The sequence below is a fragment of the Leptopilina heterotoma genome, unplaced genomic scaffold, assembly GCF_015476425.1.
Source record: "Leptopilina heterotoma isolate Lh14 unplaced genomic scaffold, ASM1547642v1 Lhet_161, whole genome shotgun sequence".
NCBI classification, from domain to species: Eukaryota; Metazoa; Arthropoda; class Insecta; order Hymenoptera; family Figitidae; genus Leptopilina; species Leptopilina heterotoma.
Window position 1 is genome coordinate 937117 of NW_025110876.1, and position 21366 is coordinate 958482.

At 29.1% G+C, this 21366-nt stretch overlaps 1 protein-coding gene across 1 annotated transcript in view; it reads left to right on the plus strand.

Annotated features, from left to right (window-relative positions):
• LOC122498899 (putative aminopeptidase W07G4.4) overlaps nucleotides 1–21366 on the plus strand; it is an 88172-nt gene that overhangs the window by 33515 nt on the left and 33291 nt on the right. Inside the window, exon 4 of the mRNA XM_043606894.1 lies at nucleotides 13150–13258. Coding sequence (XP_043462829.1) covers nucleotides 13150–13258 — 109 coding nt within the window. The remainder of the gene's footprint in view (nucleotides 1–13149; nucleotides 13259–21366) is intronic.

A 21366-nucleotide genomic window follows, 5' to 3' on the forward strand; every position in this document is an offset into this window, starting at 1 on the left:
AGAGAGAGAGAGAGAGAGAGAGAGGAGAGAGAGAGAGAGAGAGAGAGAGAGAGAGAGAGAGAGAGAGAGAGAGAGAGAGAGAGAGAGAGAGAGAGAGAGAGAGAGAGAGAGAGAGAGAGAGAGAGTCGATTTAATCCACTTATATAAGAGGGAATTATGGCATTTTCAGAACAACACCTTTATATATATATATACACATTGCAATTGTTAAACGATCTTTTCGATTTTCTATACAATTTGTACGCAAAATATTTGCAAATAATAATTCGTTAAGAATAGCAAACACTTACTTGCACGGAGAGAAAAATCAAGCGTTTGTAGTATGGACAGTTAAGCTTATTTCGTAAAAGAATGCACATGCGCAATATGCGTAAAACTTCTGCTGTATTTGTATAAATTTCTACGTTATCAGCATAAAAGTTCTACCTGTAACGCATGGGACGTCAGTATACTACGATTGCAAGAGATCCATGCTTTTTTAGTATATGTTTCATGCAACTGAGGTATAAAAACATGCCTCTTTAGCAGGACGTTCATACAAAATTAGCATAGGAAGTCTCCATACTACAAACGCTTGATTTTTCTCTCCGTGTGAAAAATTATTTTTATTTATTAAATTAAATTAAATTTTCTACATTTAATACTTTAATTTTAAAGGGTAAGAAATTTTCTTTATCTTAAAATTAACAAATTAAAATAAAAGTACCTACATGCGATTTTTTGCAGTTTTTTTTTAATTTTTCCGCCGCATTTGCCGCCGTTCGTTTCCACTTGTGGAGTTTCGGCACGCATCGACTCATCACGAACTTTCACGAGGCCGCAACGACTTTGCACGAACAAATGAATATCAACGCCATTTGCAATATTTCTATACTAACGTTTTTTCTATCGTTTTTTTAGAGAAATTTTTTTAAAAATCACTAATTTTAATAGGGGAGAGTGGTTCTAAGTTGGCCGTGGGCCTAAGTTGGACACCCTGCGTTTCTCGCCGCGCCATAGCACCATACTGCACAAGTCGCGTTGTACGTTACCGTAGCCGTGCATTGCTGCTGCAACTAGGTCTATTTTTTACAAAAACTTCAATATCTCCGGACCCAGTTGAGTCTCCATCAATTTTTTTTATGAAATTAAAGGTGAATTCATAAGGATTCCAAATACATTAATAACATTTTTCTCAAAAAAAAGTAAATAAACAAAAAATTGTTTAAAAATTTTTTTTTAAATTTTTTTATTCAAAAATTAATTTTTTTTAATAACTTTATTTGCATTTTAAAGTACATACTTTTACCTGAAAAATGTGTAAATTTCATAAAAATCCATAAAAAATATTCCGAGATATTTAAAATTTTATGAAATTAATATTAAAATTCAAAATGGCGTATCTTCAACAATTTTGAATTTTTTTTGAAAAAGTTTGAGGGAAAGAAGTCTCTTATATAGAACTATAATCCCACGAAGTTTTGCGAAAATCAGCAGACCCTTTGCAAATCGTGATATTTCTGACGTGAAATTCCTCCTGAGTATAAATGTTTTTAATATAATTTAATTCTTTTTACACTGTTTTTAAAAAATTATAGTATATTCAATATACTTAACAGCATGTGACTATTAGATTTCCAATGTTAATTTTTCAATCATTTTGCTTTTAAAATATAAAATAAATTAAGCTAATCTTTTGTGAATAACTCTAAAATCTGATGAGGAAGGGCAGTGAGGTGCAAAAGTTTTAATAACTACTTTTAAAATTAATTTTATTATAAAATACTTTAAAATTACTTGTTGAGGCGGTCACTCAAACCCACTCTTTGTTTACAGATTTTAAAGTGCTTTTACAATAATTAATTAAAAAAATTTTCAAACTTTTGAATATCACTATCCTTTTCATTATAGTTTAGATATTCTTACAAAATTTTACCTTAAATTATTTAATACATTAAGAGAAAAATTATAGAAAAATTAGGATTGAAGCTCTAACAGTCACATATTGTTAATAAATTTTGTATACATAAATTAGAAAAATTTTCTGAAGAGGGTTTAGAAGAATGAAAAGAGTTCTTAAAAATGAACAGAAGTCATAGGAGAGGGTTTAGGAGAATAATAAGAGATCTCAAAAGTGAACAGAGTTTTAAAAGAGGGTTCCAAATTTTTAATAAAAATTTGATAGAGGTTGGAAAGAAGTTAAAAAGAGAGTGAATAAGAGGGAATGGAGTATTTTGAGAAGTAAGCAGATTTAAAAGAAATTCATTTTACTGTTTAGGAGGCTTAAAAGAGGGTCTAAATTTAGACTCGGGTAATTTTGAAGAAGTTACAGTAACAATATTCTCATAATAAAAAATAATGATTTTATCACTCTGTCATCTTTAATTATTATAAAATATGAAGACATCGTTCACTCTGAGATTTGATTTTGAAATTTTTAAAAATCTTAATTCGTATGGAAGAAATGTAATAGAACATTTTTCTGACTATCTAATCATTTTTACACTGAGAAAACTGGAGTATTGGACTAAACATCTGGAGGGACAAATCGTTCATATTTGAGAGTTAGCTATTGGATAACAATCTAAATGTTCAAATTCACCATTAACAGATATTCGTGCCATTTCTCTAACAGAGAGACAAATTAACCATCTTGAGAAATCCCTTCCTTATCCCGCGCGAAATGAATAAATATGGCAACCTAACCCCTAAATTAAATACATAAAATGTCAGAAAAATAATTTCGCGCGCATCAGATCGTACACATTTTCTGCGCAACTTTTAACCCTCAGATATAATGGGAGAGAATATACAAGTAGATTTCCATTATCAATTCAAAATTTATTTTAGAAGGACTATTCAACTCTCTTCATAAGCAAAGGAAACATACACTTTTTGAACCTCTGAATTTGACTCTCCAGTTTTCTCAGTGTAGAGCAAATGAAAATATTCTTTATTGTCAGGGGAAAAATCAAAATGTTGTCTGGAAATTAGAGAAAAGTCAGGGAAAAACAAAATTAAATTTTTGTGGAAATCCTTTCAACTAACTACTTCTTTTTGCTGCACGGAGAAAAAAATGCTGTTGAATCAATGACATATGGGTTTGATTTATTCAATAGTGTCATAACGGGCTGCCTAACGTATATGCTGTTGTTTTGAAAGCACCGATTCTAATGATTCGATAGTGTCACGTTCATTGAAACAAAAGCATATTTCTTAAATTGACAGCATATTATGTTAATTTGAAGGTATTTCTTTTGAATCAATGAACGAAATTTTTTAATTTAACAGTATATGCTTTTGAGTCAATGAATATAGTTTTTAAATTTAAAAGAATCATTTTTATGATTCAAAAATTTGTACTTTTAATTTTTGTAGTTGTTGTTATCGATTGAATAACACCATACTGTTAATTCAATTCTTTTATGTGGCTAAAGATATACCAACGATAAATTGAAAAATGGAAATTTTTGTTCACATATTTTTTGTATACTATAAATATAATTAATTCTCACACCTTTAACACAACACTTCTTATACACATCTTTTTTTTCAATTTTACACACTAACATACACATCTTTATTATTTTTTCATTTTTTCCAACGACTAAACACACACCCATACACATTCAAACACACTTATCTTTTTTAGTCAGAAAAATACGGCTATTCCCAAGCGGTCACCCATCCATGAAGTAACCGCGACCAACGTCGCTTGACTTCCGTGATAGACGAAAATCGCCGCGCTGCAATTTTTTTTCAGATAGTTTATTAATCAACAAATATAAAAAATATACAAATAACGCAATAAACAATAACGTTGTGATACATTTGTGGATATATGTAACAATAATTTATTGTCGAAACGGTCATCGAGGACTACTCGACGACGCACACTCTCATCTCCTAATTTAGATATAATTTAACAAAAGTGAATTTTTACAATATGTTTGAAACAATTATATTATAATAAACTTATTAGAAAACGCGGGTACTAAAAACTAATAAAACCATTAACATTTTGGAAAAAAAGTGGATAAAAGAAATGTACATTGTTTCATTTAGTAACCTACACGGAGAAACTTTTAATACCACTAATTCTTAAAACTGGTGAGACATTTTAGTATGTTAGGTTAGATTCAAGGGAAAAACGACATAGGTTATAGAAATTGCTATTGAGACTATCAAAAACACTCATTCAGTATATATTTTACAGTTCTTCATAAGGAAACTAACGAAAATTAGTATGTTGTTTTAGAAAGAAAATAATAATTTTTGGAAAGTTGGGAAAGCCATGAATTAAAAAGAAACACAACAAATTAATTGTCTATAGATACTCATAGAGACGATAGTGATACTTGGATCTGATGGTAGATGGCATTAGTGTATGTCACTGTAACTGTAGGTAAATATATTTAACACGACGTAAGAACCTAACCTATATTATTAACGCACACACGCACACGCAAGTAAAGACACGACGATTGGTCACGGAAACCGAAAGATCGCACGATTCGTTAGAAGTACACAGCTGAATCGTCCTTATATATTAAACGAGTGGAAAAATATGTGCCTTCGAGAGAGAGCATTTTTTAAAATAACTTACTAATCAAATTATGTAAATAAGTAAAAGTCGTGAAAAAAATTATGTTATATTGAGGAACAGTTCTTGAATTTAATTTGGCATGAGGAGACATTCACGTTTATTAATAAAAGGTTTTTTTCTTTCATACACGTGTGAATTTCAACTTCGAAAACATTAGGGATAGTTCGCGACGTCAGGTGATGGACTCGGTGATGCTCGGGCGAAATCGGTTAAGTCCGCCCGCAGTCCTTCCAAAATTGGTATGTTACGTTAGAATGTCTGTTATATATTCTATCTATATGTGGAAAAAAGGTTAGAATTACCGTATTATTTCACAAACAAAAACTAGCATTTTATTCTTTTCTAAAGAAAAATAAGACTATTTCTAATGCAGATAGTAATTTTTGTACACCGAAGGTTGCTTAATATATAACGAACTTATCATATTTTCGTATTAATGTTGAAATTATTAGCACAACGCACGAAAAATCCTCACATTCTAACGTACTTTTAGAATAAAGATAACCAAATATATTCAATATTAGAACAAAAAGTTTCTCCGTGTACCAATAAGATTTTCAATATGATACCAACATTAACAAATATACGTAAATATACACATTATATGTCCTGGAAAACATTCAAAACTTTCAACTCATCGCAATTATGTACGTTTTTCTCTCTTTATTATCAACTCTGTCATCTCTGATAATTGTATAATTGTTTAAGGGGGGAAATCACATTAGACGTCTGAAAAAATCGATTTTTTCTTTTTTGCATAAATTGTTAGTTAAGGTATTCAAAAATCGGCTGAAAAAGTTTTAAGAGCAAAATTCGACTTCCTCGCTGTACTGGTGATGAACGGAGCGCGCTCCAGGTTACCGTAGATTAGTAGAATAGGCTTTGCACTTTTAAGACTAAGGAGAGCAGAAAGGCACGAAAAGAGGAATTATTAGACTTACATGCTACTTATGAAGCAGATGAAGGGATATGTACAGTGCTGGAATAACCGATTAAAGTGTAAGGACTTTAAAAAATTTTTTTTTATAAATATCAATTTTTTGATACTTTTTTTCAAATGCGTTTTTCTCAAAACAGGATTTTTGAAATTGCCGTCCAGTGTAGCTCAAAAAGTTATTGACCGATTTTAAAATGAAAAATTGGAAATTGTTTGTTATTAAATTTATTATTAAGTGAACTAAACTTAAAAAGAAAAAAAAATGTTTAGTACCTTTTTTTAAATAAAAAAGTTGCAAAAAGGTAGACAAAAAATCGAATATTTTTTTCAAAGTAGTGTCAATTTTTCAATTTTCAATATTTTCACTTAAAAGTTAGTTCACTTAATAATAAAATATTTATAAAATGTGAATAAACTTGATTTTTTGCTTTCGGACAAAATTTGTGGGCTCAGGACTGCACGGCAGTCATGAACTCCGGCGGAGCAGCTCTATATGTAATAGCTCCCAATTTGAAAGATTTTTTATATAAACGCTTAAAAAAAATATGAGTTATAGTTGAATATATATGTGAAACATGGTGAAAATGTTTTATTTCATTCAAAAAAATTCGCGAAAAACGGCTAAAAAACAGCGTTCTAATGTGGTTCCCCCCCTTAAGAGAACTATGTGTTTTTATTTCAATTTGTTTACATTTAGTAGTGCTATGTTTATGTCGATATTAATCTAAGGTTTTTTTTTTAAATTTACAGTTTATTGAATTATTTTTTTTTCGACAGATTTACGTTATCACTTTTTATTTTTCAATAATATGTATAATTGATCAATTTTGTGTGCATTGGTCTGGATGGAATCTTTGACCCCGTTTAGCTGTTCTGTTGTAAAACCCTTCATTTGTAACATAAAACTTGGTAATATTAAATCAACATTCATATCGGATTTGACGTTCGACATCGATGATTCAGCTGCGTTCTTATAATTAATAATAAAAAATTGTTTGTGTTTGTTTCTTATAATTGTTTGTGTTTGTTTCGAAATTTGTATTCACGTTCGTGCTCTCAATTGTGTGTGTAGACCGAAGGGCAGCACTATGATTTTTACATTATCCACTATAACTCAGCCAAAAATTGTCCTATTTTTATGAGCTTTGTATTTTTGGATAGGTAATTTTGTGTAGTATGTGAATAAAAAATAAAAAATTTAAAAAGTTGTAAAGGTTTAAGAAAAAATTGCAAAATCTAAAACTGTTCCCGGTGTTACAACTCACCTAGTACCAAGGTTGCAAATTTTGTAATTTTAATGAAAAAATTCATTTTTAATGCTTAGTTTAGTTAGTAAAGTAACCCTAGTAGAAATTTGTCCTAGTTATTATAAAGGAACTGTCCAGTCGCGCTTGAAATTGTCTAGTTACTTTACTAGCCAACTGGCTAATAACTGGAATGGAGTGTCACGCTTTTTTCATCAAGTTATTATCTAGCCCAACTTTATAAATTCTGGTCGACGGTTCTGTAGAAAAACTAGACAAATTAATTCTTTTAAAATACTAAAAATTTGTTTAATATTAAGATTTACTGTAGTTAACACATTTATTTTATGCAATTAATATAAAATTTCTATTTAGCACCAAAGAAATTCAATAAAAAATATTTTTGGAAAATTTCTGTATCCATTATAATATATAATGTACATAATAAATCGAATAGAATAAAAAATTATATAATATTTTATAATTTTTAATTAATTAGTTGAATTATTATATAAAAATTATGCAAATAGTCAATTATTACATGTAGTTTTCTACATTATTTTTTGATTTTTAATTCAAATAAAAAAAATTCTAAATTCGAATATCCTAAATATTTACTGTTTTCAAACAACTTTCATTTTTTTAATGCACTACACTGAAAGAATTTTAGGCAGGCTGCTGGCTTTTCATGTCCGAAATTAGTGCCCCTTGCTCAGGGCTCGCAGCTCACCTCAAAAAAGCGAGCATCTACTCCCGAAAGGTGAGCAGCTGCCCCTGAGGAGTTGAGCTTGAGGCAGCGAGCTCTAGCGGCACTCATGTAAAGCCTGCAGCCTGCCCAAAATTCTTTCAGTGTATTATTAACAATAACACTGAGACAAATACTTTTTATTAGTATAAACAATTATAATCTATATAAACCTTAAAACAATAACGCAATTTCACCGAAAAAATTTTGGGGGGTAATTCATTAAATTTTTAATTAATAGAAAATTATAATTAAACTAAAATGAAATTTAAAAAATTAATTTTTAACTAATTTTATTATTTTTATATTTATTATAAATGATTGTAAATATTTATTAATTAATATTATTAATTAATATTATTAATTAATATTGTTAATTAATTTTATTAATAATTATTAATATTTTTTATTATTAATTAATTTTATTAATTAATATTATTAATTTATAATAATAAATTAATTAAATTTTTAATTAATAACAAATTAAAATGAAAAAATTTAAATTATTGGAAAGAATAAGAACAAATTTATCTCTAGTAAATAATCAGTCGAGCTGTCTAGTTATTACTTATTAGACATTATTGCAGTGTCATCAACACGACAAACTTAGAACTATAATTTCTAGGAGTACTTTAAAGTAACATTAAAAAAACTAGACAGAAGTTATGTCTAGCCAATATCAAATGCAACTTGAATCTTTGACGAAGAGCGTTTGCGAATTTTGAAATAATTAAGGAGTAATTAGAGTAAGAAAATTTATTTATTATTTTTGACTTTTGTTTATGAAAGAGCAACTCGAAAAATGTTTTTATTAATATTTTTTTTCCTTTGGAAAATATAAAAGAGATTTACACGAAAATTTGTAAAATTCTAAATACTTTTAAAGCCAAAATATAAAACAATATACTTTAGCAAAAATCCAAACAGTCTCTATTCGATCAAGCACAAATTTGCGTACACCTAGGTGAGTTGATACAGCCTGTTACAACTCGCCTAGGTGCGAAAAATTGTACATCAGTTCGAATAATTATTTTTTATCTTAAGGCTATGTCCAAGTTGTGAAATGTAAACAAACCAAAAAGTTACTATACCAGCACTAAAATCGCAATTTTGCGACAGCCAATTTTCCCACAAAAAATAACATTTTTACACTTTCTCTACAAAAATGGAAAATTAGTTTCAAAAAGTCCAAAATATCATGTTTGGCTATGAGCAATAAAAAGCAATTAGTAAAATAACTAATTAAAATGACCTGTAAAATAGAATTTTTGACGCGTTACGAAAAATAAACTGTTTGAGTATATCAACCGCACGGATGATGAAGAAGTTCCATGTCAGCGACTGGACCTTCAACATGTGGAAAGGGAAATTTTTCCCTTTCCTCCTTAAAATTACAAGAGAAAGGGTAAAAACTTCTTCATCGTCCGTGCGGTTGATATATTCAAACAGTTTAATTTTTCGCGACGTGAACTCTGTTGCTCGCTGCGCAAGCGCAGACCGTACCAAGGTCGCAATGACATCACCATGCAAAAAGGCACATTTTCTTTTTGACTGAAACTCAGTGGTTTTCTCATTTTTTCAGTTATTCAAAGTTTAGTAACCAAATTCGATACTTTAGTTCACCATTTCCATAAAGAAAATGTGAATTTATATTTATTCACGCAAATGGGAACGACGAAAAAATGCTTCACTATTCGGTCTATAATGAAGCATTTTTTCGCTGTTCCCATTTGAGTAAATCAATATAAATTCACATTTTCTTTATGGAAATGGCGAACTTAAGTATCGAATTTGTTTACTACACCTTGCATAGCTGAAAAAAATGAGAAAATAACTAAGTTTCAGTCAAAAACAAAATGTGCATTTTCGCATGGTGCTGTCAATGCATTCTTAATTTTGGTTTTGAATGATACTCAGTGGTTTTCTCATTTTTTCAGCTATGCAAGGTGTAGTAAGGGGCCGTACACATAATACGTCACGCGGCTAGGGGGAGGGAGGGGGTCTGAGAATTGTGACTAAGTGTGACATGGGGGAGGGGGGGGTGAACTCATGTGTTACGTCACAATCTTTTAAATTCAAAGATTATAAGAAATTATATGTGACAATGTCACTTTTTCTAAATAAAACAAGTTAAAAATGATTTGAACTATTAAATATCTATAATGTACCTGTTTAACATCTATTGGCATATTATTTATAATATGATAAATAATATATATTCTCTTAATTTGAATCAGTTAAAAATCATGGTTTTAACTGTCAATCAGCAGTGACTGACTTTTTGCTTCTGAATCAGTTAAAAATAACTGAAAAATTATCCACAAAACACCAAAATTTTTCTAAATATTGTATATTAAAAATTTGCTTGCATAATTCGAAAAATTTACTTGCAAAGTTTAGTTAAAATTGTGTAAAGATTTAAATTTCTCACTCCAATAAATGTTTATCGTCAAATTTTCTTAAAAATATAGCTTGAAACTTTCCTGGACATTTGAATTGCATTTTCGACTATATACTTTCGTGAAAATCTTCCTGAAAATTTAACTTAAATTTTCGGGAAAGTTTCCCGCTAAACATTTATTGAAGTGGGATATTTAAATCTTTACACAATTTTCACTAAACTTTGCATTTAAATATTTCGAAGCTTGCGAGTAAATCTTTAGTAAATTTTTAGGAAAGTTTCGGTGCTATGTAGGTAGTTAAACGTGACTAATTGAATCAATCAAAAACAATTGTATTGAAACATCAGTTATTTTCAACTAATTGTCAGAAAAAAATATTACTATTTGAATTAGTGACTGACTTTTTGCTTCTAAATCAGGTATTTTTAACTGATTCAATAATTTAGAGTGTAAGATATAATATATATTGTCCAATGTATAAAATTTACAGTGAAATTTACGTGTGTGACGTGACGTAGGGGGGAGGGGGGGTTCAAGATTTGTAACGAAGTGTGACATAGGGGGAGGGAGGGGTTAAAAATGGTCAAAAATCGCGTGACGTATTATGTGTACGGCCCCTAACTAAATTCGATACTTTAGTTTGTCATTTCCATAAAGAAAATGTGAATTTATATTTATTTACGCAAATGGGAACAGCGAAAAAATGCTTCATTATAGACCGAATAGTAAACCATTTTTTCGCCGTTCCCATTTGCGTAAATAAATATAAATTCACATTTTCTTTATGGAAATGGTGAACTAAAGTATCGAATTTGGTTACTAAACTTTGAATAACTGAAAAAATGAGAAAACCACTGAGTTTCAGTCAAAAACAAATTGTGCCTTTTTTCATGGTGATGTCATTGCGACCTTGGTACGGTCTGCGCACGCGCAGCGAGCAACAGAGTTCACGTCGCGAAAAATTAAACTGTTTGACTATATCAACCGCACGGACGATGAAGAAGTTTTTACCCTTTCTCTTGTAATTTCAAGGAGGAAAGGGAAAAATTTACCCTTCCACATGTCGAAGGTCCAATCGCTGACATGTAACTTCTTCATCATCCATGCCGTTGATATACTCAAACAGTTTATTTTTCGCGACGCGTCAAAAATGCCATTTTACAGGTCATTTTAATTAGTTTTTTTACTAATTGCTTTTTATTGCTCATAGTCAAAAACAATTTTATTGGAAATTTTGATACTCTAATTTTCCATTTTCGTAAAGAAAGTGTAAAAATGTTATTTTTTGTGGGAGAATTGGCTGTCGCAAAATTGCAATTTTAGTGCTGGTTTAGTAACCTTTTGGTTTGTTTACATTTCACAACTTGGACATAGCCTTAAATTTTGAGACTGACACAAAAAACAAAACCATTTCATAAAACTACTCTCTAAATCTGAATATGTGAAAATTCACATATTTGTACGTTATAAGTCGTCTTCTCGATTAATAAGTGCATATTCACTTATAATAAGTGAAATTTCACTCAGAATAAGTGAAAAATTCACTTATTTATAAGTGTATATGCACTTATTGATCGAGAGGACGACTTATAACGTACAATAAGTGAAATTTCACATATTCAGATTTAGAGAGTAGGATATCCAACAGTTATGAAGGTAAATATGAGAATAACAAAAATCTAATATGTGTCGAATAATAAAGTATCAAAATTTCAGCCGAAAACTTGCTTTTAGCAATTTTTTTGCACACATATTAAATAAATCTCATAAACTTTTCTTAGGTGGTCAAGTAAATTTGCATCGAATAGTGAATCACAAATGTAATAAATTCACGCTTTTCAAAATTTTTAAAAGGTCACAGATTTCGAGAAATCGGCTCTGTTACAACTAACCTCTGTTACAACTCACCTCGGTCTCCCCTATTCTCTATTTGATTATTTAAAAAAAAATCCAAAGAAAAGATGGAGAACAAATTTTTTAACCCCAAAAATTAAAAACTTAATTTATTTAAACAAATTATATTTTTTAATTAAAATTTTGATCATTTATCTAAAGTAAAATTCTTCAGGTAAACTATCCTCCAATTTTTATTAAAATCGGTTCTCCCAATCGCGAGTAATTAGCTATTTACTAAAACGCTACAAATAATTTTGACCTTGAATACCTTTGGCAAATATTCGAATTTTGGAAAATTATTTATAGGTTTTTATTTTACTATCATAGGCTATCGAAACATATAAGAATGAGAAAAATTCACCGACCCAATGAAATGAAAAATAGGCACTTCAGGAATTCTTACCCAAATATAGATAAGTGAGCGACGGTTGTCTCGTACTTCCATACTGAACGGCGGATTAGCCGAGACTGCCGCGCTGCAATGTAATACATTCGCTTTTCAATATTGAGCACTTACTTTGTAGTTAAATACCGTGATCGAGATTTTTCTCATATAAGTATATAGAGGAATTTATATTTAATTAGTACCTAATTAATTAATTAAAAGAATTTAAATAATACTTTTTTATATTGAAATCTCAAAAGCGTCAGGTTTAATAAACATACACGGAGAGAAATTTATAGTAGTGGGTAACATAATTGTGGTTAGGGTGACCATCTTTAATGCTACGTATACAGACAGCTATCTAGATAGTCACCGTTACCATCAATATCATCAGGAGTAACATCTTGGTAGTACGGGGTAGCATAACTATATTTTTTTTAGCATCTGTGATGGTTGGCAGTAGCATAATGATAGTATCGTGTAACATCATCTTTTTAACATCAAAATCTGACTATCCATTTCTCTCAGTGTATAAATATAATATTTAATATTTTTTCAAATCTATCTACTAGATGTTTCAAATGAATAATGTCAAAGAAGCAATAAATTATAGTGGACGAGTTTTCTTTAATTCCACCTTGCTTGTTCTAAGATTTTTTTTCCAATTCACTGAAAAAACTTAGTTCCACACTGAGTATCCTACGCTACTCATTTTAAGCTGCAACAAAAATGAGACTGGCTTTTTTGTGTGTTGTCTTTATTTTTGTTAACTAAATCATTTTAAGACTAATTTTTTAAGTGATTTTTATTATGTAATTCAGTTTAATCTCTGGCAACTAAAAATATTACAAAAATGTATCCTATTTTACTCTACTTTTTTCTGGACAATAAAAAGGTATTTTCCTTGCTATTTGAAAATATAAGAAAAAAAATATTTCATTCTTGTAAATTTTAGGGCACTGGTGGCTGGAGTTCGACGTCCATTAATAGCACTACTTCCGGATTCTCGGTTTGAAAATGTCGAGTTGGTAACATTGTTAGGTGCTCTGGAGGGCCTATATGTGGTAAGTGTTTGAAAATCTTGTCGAACTATACGAATCTTGATCCCTGATGGGTTGCCTCCTGCACCATCTGTATACATATATAATACACTAAATTCCTGTATATATAGTTCCTAAAGTCTTGGAAAGCAGTAAGCTTGAGTAAAGCTCTCGAGAATCGGGATAAAGCGTGCGGGCATTGAGGTGAAAGGGGAAGCACACACACTCACACACACACACACACTCTCTCTCTCTTTATGTATAAATAGTCTAGTGTAGGAAACTACAATCTCACAGTGTGTGTGTAACGAATATCTCGCGTTCCTGAATTTTGCGGTGGTTGGTAGGCGACCTAATTAACGAAATACTCGAAGTCCTTGCGTCGCCACTCGCTGTGTTATAGTCGTCGTCCCTTCTTTTGCATGAAGGAGTAAAGGGAACGTGTATATATGTATATAAGGCAAGGACACACCGAAATGCAAGGCATCGTTTTCGAAATACCCAAAGACGCCCTCGGAATTCCTGAACCGCGTAATCTGAACGCTTTCATGATATTCATCTTGAGAAGAAATAACTTTTCTTGAAAAATATTTGTTAAACCCGTCGTTGTCCCCTCCTCTTTACTTCTACTTGCCATCTTTAGCTTCTACAACGGGGTAGCTACTTTTTGTCCTTGCGCATCTAAAATTCATGAACTTGTCTTAAAAACACTATAAGGTTATTTATGCTTTCTTTTATTTATTTTTTTTCTTTTGGGTGGTCTTCTATTTTTGCAGAAGGGAGGGATTTCCTTGTTCTTTTGGAATGGGAAAGATATTTTAAATATTTAGTTTGGATATTTTTGTTTGATAATGTTTGTTTAAAATTTTTTGGAAATTTGAAAATTGAAATTTTATTGGGGTTAAGATTGAGATTATATTAACTAGGAAGAAATAAATGGAATAAGACTAGGTTTTTTAAGGAAAAAATAATTTTTGTACCAGTAGTAAAATCTGTTTATGTCAGACACTATACTATCCAGTTATTTTGGAAATTTAATATCAGTAGTAAAACTACTATTACAATCGAATTGAATGATTTTCTATATTGTAATTTTAGTATCAGTAGTGAAAGCCCATTTTGGTCAGACGTTTCTTTATTTTGAGTAATTTTAGTATCCTCAGGAAAAGTCTGTTTCTGTCAGACAAACTTTTCTGATTCTTGTAGTTCTACTGATATTAAATATCAGTAGTAAAATCTGTTTGTGTCACCCGAAAAATTCGGATTCTTGTAATTTTATTATAAGTAGTTAAAGTCTTCTTACACTGGGAAAAATAGGACAGATTCTTGGAATGTTAGTTTCAGTAGTGAAATACTGCTTTCAGCAGACAAAGATTGTATGATTTCTTAACTTTTAGTAACAGTCGTAAAAGTAAATTTCTGTCAGACAAAAAATTAAGGTTTTCGTAAATTTTCTAGCAGTAGTAAAATCTGTTTGTTAGACATTACTATTCAGATTTGTTTGAAAATTTAATGTCAGTAGTAAAAGTCTGCTTTAGGGGGACAACATTATAAATTCTAAACATTGATTCTTTGGTTTTTTTAAATTTAGTTTTGAAACCCGATGCATAATTTTTGTATGAGTAGTAAAATCTAGAGAGTCAGACAAATTTATCAAATTTCTAGAAATTGAAATATTAGTAGTAAAATTCTTTTTAGTCAGGCAAAATTATTCAAACTTTTGTAAACTTTAGCATCAGTAGAAAAATCTCCTTAAAGTGGAGAATTTTATGCAGATTTTTTGCTAATATTTGTATCAGTAGTAAAAGTCTTTATATAGGCAAACAATATTTTTTTCAGTTTTGAAACTTTATTATTAATTTTTTTACAAAAAATTAACCAACTTTTTTATCAAAAGACGAATTTATATAGTTTCTTGGACAATTCAGTATCAGTAGTAAAACCTGTTAAAGTCAGACTAGTAAAATCAGTTGTGGTAGAAAATAACTCTTTTAATTCTAGGCAAACTTGTTTTCATCCTTGTAATTTTAGTATCAGTAGTAAAATCTATTTCAGTAGAGGCAAAAGTATCCTGATTCTTGTAATTTCATTATCTTTACGTATACGTAAGAGTCTAGTTCAGTGTGACTTTGTTTAAGTCTCTTTTATTTGAAACTGAGTAGTAAAAATAAGTTTTAATCGGACAAAACATTTTTTCAAAACTATACAATTGTAATAAGCTTTTTTCAAATTTATTTGTTCTTGAGAATATTTTTCTTGTAACTTTATTCTAAGTAGTAAAACAAGTTATATAGTCAGACAGAATGATTTCGTTTTAATAGAATAAGTAAATTATTTGTCGGACAATAATAAAAATACAATTTATTTTTACAAAAATAATTCAACATCAAGTAGTATATTTTTTATTTTGTATAAGTTTTACTATATTAGAAGTAAAAGTGAATTAAAAGTGAAGTTGCTAAAATATATTTCGGTCAGACAAATTCTTTTAATTTTCGGTTAATTTTAGTGTTATGTCAAACAGACGAAATCACGAAACTTGTAAGTAAGATGACGAAATTTGCCATTACAGTCAAAATAATTTAGTAAAAGTAGTAAATGTAAGTTTCGATCAGGCAACATTATGATGGCAAAATTATGATTTTACAGAATTTGTTAATAAATATCACTTATTATGGGTTATTCTTCAACCTTTGGTGACTACTAATAAATGTAAACAACAAATTGTTGAAAAATAATGAAAATGTAAGTGTAATCCTTCTACATTTTCTTGCATGGGTCCAAAATAATTTGAGAATTTCAGATTTCTTACTGCTATATTGTTATTTTTTAACGGATTTTCTATAATTTAAAGTTTTAATGAGTAGTGCATAAGCCACGCTTCGATATACACAAAAAATGAATGGAAAAATTATTTTATTTATTTAATATTTTGATGTTTACTTTTGTCATGTATTATTGGGTGAGATGGCCATTAATGACTTTTATTTAAAATTTTTTATGTTAATGTTAGATACTTAAGAAATATGAAAGAAAAACAAATTAAAAATGTCCGAGAACAAAATAATTGATCTAATTGACATTAGAGATGGAGATATATTTTTAAGTTGAGTTGAAAATTACAATCAAACGACATTGATTGAAGATTGTATTTGAAATTTTTTGCTACATAAAAACTGGACTGAATCCCATGATAAATGTTCAAAATGTGACCAGAATAAGAGAAAAGTAATTTGAACGATTAAAAATTAAGTTTAAGCTAAAAGTAAAACATTATAAGCATTGGCCATCTCACCCGGACATTCCGGTAGAGATGGCCAAATGCACTTTTTACAAAATGTAAATTTTGAGATTGTTCTTATGAAAATATTTTATTTTATTTTTCGTTACTTTAAAGTTAAGTGTTCAATGTTTAATTATCAATAAAAGTTTAGACATAAATCGCTTTTTTATAATTTTTACAGTACTTTAAAAAAACTATGGCCATCTTCCTTGGACTTACCCTATATATTATTTTTTTTATTGCTTTTTAGTTTTGTTAATTCTTGCTAATTGGGACAATATCATTCATTACTACTCATAGGCATGGTTGGCTGTGACTGATTTAATTGTTTTATTGAAGATATAATAATTCTTTTTTTTTCTCTCACCTTGTTTATGTTTGATATGCAATTTTAAAGTTGTAAAATTAAATATAATTTTATAATCAAATACTTACCCGAGTCGAACTTTTAGACCTGCTTACCTCCTTAAAACTGAGGGTTTGTAAGGATGTAATAGGATGAAAGCAGAGTTTATTTGCATTGCAAGTTAACTCTGATTACCTCCTGCAAACCCCTGGTTAGCGACAAATTTAGATGGTAAAAGGGGGAAAGCAGGTGTTCCTAGAACCTTATTAAATACTGCTGACCCTTACTTACAGAATTCTTTCCTCTCCAAAAACCCTGGAAAAACTGCTCATAGCATATTTGAGATCATTTTTAACTAATTTTTATAATAACTTTAATTATTAATAAATGGCATTATTATTTAATGATTTTTAATTTTTTTTAATTTAATCGTGACCAATAGCGAATTCATAAATAATGTTAGTATATATGTGGGGATTAAACCATATCCATTTATATATAAAAAAAATTTTAATTTAATATTTGTTAATTAAATTATTTAACGGTGTATATAATCATTAAATTGCATACTTGTAACTATACAATACAGAAAAATCGGAATAAACGCAAACCTACGAAATAAACAAAATCTAACGCACGCGAGACTTGAACCTACGACCTACGAACTACGGACTACGAAACTAACGCCCTAACCACTATGCTACGGAACCTACCCAGGCGGACGACGTCGGCGACGACGACGATCGACGACGGCGGTCCGACGTTCGTCGGACGAACGTCGGAGTTTACAGCCGGCTGGGATCCGCGCCCGTACAGACCGCAAGTACCGACGGTGTGTACCGATTCGGATCTGAAAAAGCAACCGGCGCGGTACAGATTATGCTCCGACTGTCGGAACCGTCTTCCTACTATTGTCAGTACTGGCTCGGTACTGGATTTCTTCCGCCGGCGGATCTTATTCTTCTGCGGCGTCGGAAAAATGACGGATATGTTGAGTCTGTACTGGCTCGGTACTGGGGCGGATCCGACTGCGGATCTCGTCATTTATTGTCACATTATAAATTAAATAATTATTACAAGTAATTGCATTATTTTAGAAACTAATTATTAATAAATGAATCTATCAATATATTAAGTAATCATTTATTGAGACTTTTTTAAAAATTAAATAATTAGAAAAATTCGTTATTAATTAATATTATATATTATTAATTAATAATATCTCAATAATAATTGAATAATTGTTTCTCAATATAATAATAATGAAGGTAATGATATTAATAATTTTAATTAATATCTCAATAATAATAAATTTATGGTTATTGATATATTATTAATTAATATTAATATTGATAATTTATTATTAATTCTCAATAATATTAATGTTAATTAATAATATATAAAATTAATTAATAATATCCTAATAATAATAAATTTATTATTATTGAGATATTAATTAAAATTATTAATATTATTACGTTCAATATTATTATATTAAAAAACAATTATTCAATATATGTATTATATAATAATAAAAATATAACAAGTTTCTTTTTTAACGAAATATTGAAATAGTCCTAAATATACATTCAATAAAGTATTGAAAATATAGCGGTATCATTGACGCGTAGTAATTCTGCAAGTTTTATTTGAGCTAGTGACACTTGAGAGTATTTAAGATTTGAGAGTCCCATGCGAGCGTAGCATAGTGGTTAGCGTGCGAGATTTCGGTGCGTAAATATTCGGTTAGGCGTAGGTTCGTACCTCCAAGCGTTAGGATTTTTCAAATGTGTATGTAATAAAAAATTGCGTTTAAGTGTATAAAAAAATAAAAAAAAATGTGTAAAGTGAACTGTCAATGAATTGTCATTAGTATTTATCTTTTGCAATTAATTATTATTTTTTTTATTGATATTTGTTAACATTATCATTTGGATCCGATCCGGTTGTCAGTCGGTAGAATGACAGCGCTCGGCTGGCTATTGAATGAAAAATCCATGGTCGGTAGAGTGCCAGATCCCAGCCGGTTGAATTATACACGGAACGGCTTCTCCCGGCCGGTCAGCGGGCGGTAGAATGCCAGTTCCGAGCCGGTTGCCAGCGCGCTCCTGGCCTAGTCACTATTCGGTAGAATGCCCGTTCACATTCGGTTGGCAGGCGGTTCCGAGCCAGTACAGTTACACCGGCGTCAGTACGGGCTAGGATCCGCGCCGGTTGGAAATTTCCGCCTGGGTAACTGAACACAGACGCTCTATTTTCAGTGACTTGTTGAGCGATTCAATAAAGCATTAATTGACACTAATACACTACAGCAAATAAATAAATTGTTTAATAATAATAACCTTTAAACATTCATAAATTAATATTTTTATTATTTAAAAAAAATGGCAAAACATTTCAGTTAAAAATAATATTTATAAATTAATAATAAAAAAGTACATGTTTCGGTAACCTATTCGCAGTTTGAAGTTAATTGTTGTTTACATTTTGGTTTCTTAATCTTTTTTTAATTTTTCTTTTCAAATATTTTCAATTTTAAAATTAATGTATTGAAAATCTTCGAATTTTTGCAAAGAATTTTATCAAAAAATTTGATAATAATAGAATATTTATTAAAATTTTAAGAAATAATTAAATTGTTTATGAAGAATTTATAGAAATATTTAAAAATCATGAAATTTTTTCGAAAAATTCAATTAAAGTTGTTTCGAAAATAATTGAATTTCTTTAAAGAATTTTATTAAAATTAAGTATATTCAAAATAATTGAATTCATCATAAGAATTTTAATTACTTTTCGAAAATAATAGAATTATTTCAATTCTTTTGACGAATATATTCAAAAATTGTATTGAGCTAGTAATTTAATTCTTATATAGAATTTTTTTTAAATATTTTGAGAATAATTAAATTGTTTTTCAAAAATTTTAAATTCTTGTTGAAACTAAATTTTATGGGAATTTTTGAAAATAATTAAATTCTTTCGTTTAATTTTATTTTAATTGGGTTAATAATCATTTAATTCTTGCAAAGAGTTTTAGTATTTATAAAAATAGTTAAATTATTTCGAAGAATTTATTAAAGTTTAAGAAAATAATTGCAATTTATGAAAATATTTTAAAATATTTGAATTCATCTAAGGAATTCAATTAAAATTGTTTTGAAAATAATTGAATTCCTGCAAAGAATTTTACTATTTATAAAATTAATTGAATTCTTCGGAAGAATTTTACTATTTATAAAAATAATTGAATTTTTTCGAAGGATTTATTAAAATTTTAGAAAATAATTGAATTATTTCGTGAAATTTTCAAAATAAAAAATTTTGTAATTTGCAAAACAATAATAAGTTGAATATCTTGTACCGCGCGTAACATTTCCTATTGCGTAAGAATGTGGTAGAAGCAATACAGGGTTTAAGGTTCAATTAGGACTTAAAAAGGAGTTGTCAGAGTTAAATAGAACTTACGCAGGAGGAAAAAAACACCAAGGGTTTGTTAGGTGCAGGTTAGGGTTAAATTATACTTACCAGGAGGTAAGCAGGTCTAAAAGTTCGACTCGGGTATGTATCTTCTTCCTCAGTAGGCTCATTAGCCCTAGGAATTTATTTTTGAATAAATAAAAAATAAAATAAATAAATAAAATTTTCAGCACTAAAAGTATTTTTTGTTTCCTTATGTATTTTTAGTAAAATATATCTTTCGACAAATAATTTTTTATTTATTTTTAAAGAAACGTATAATAAATATATGATTTTTTGATTGTATTTTTAAGATTCCTCGACAACAAAAATTCGTTTTAATTGGAGGAAATGAATTTATCATTCAACAATCAAATATTAAGGTGAAAGAAGTCTACCGGCAATAGAAAGGTCGTGGGCTCGTATCCCACCATGCTACCGTTTTTTCTGAGTTCTTTGATAATTTTGAAATTATTAGGGTAGAGTGGAGTGAAAAAGCCATGGTGTAAAAAAGCCATTTGAGTTTTATTTGAAAACTATTAAGCCGATTTATCAGCTGTTTAGAATATAAATACTATTAGGTAATACGCAACTTTTGAATCTAGTTTGAATGTTGTACCTAGATTAATATTGTTTTTATTGTAATTTTAATTTTTTGTTGCTTTTTTGAAAACATTTTGGTGAACTTTTCAAACATATTACAATCTGATTAAGTAAACGAATAATAAAAGTAAATGTTTGTACATAAGGAGAAAAGTATACCGAAATCGTATACAATGTTAATTTTTGGAAATTGAACTGAATTAAAAATTTATTTTTGCTTTTTTAATAACTGGTCTTGGGTGTGAAAAAGCCAGGGCAAAAAATCCATTGAATATTTTGTGAAATTCACTTCTTTTCTATTTAAACTAACCTTCTAATTTTACAAAATTTAATTAATAATAATAATAATAATAATAATAATAATAATAATAATAATAATAATAATAATAATAATAATAATAATAATAATAATAATAATAATAATAATAATAATAATAATAA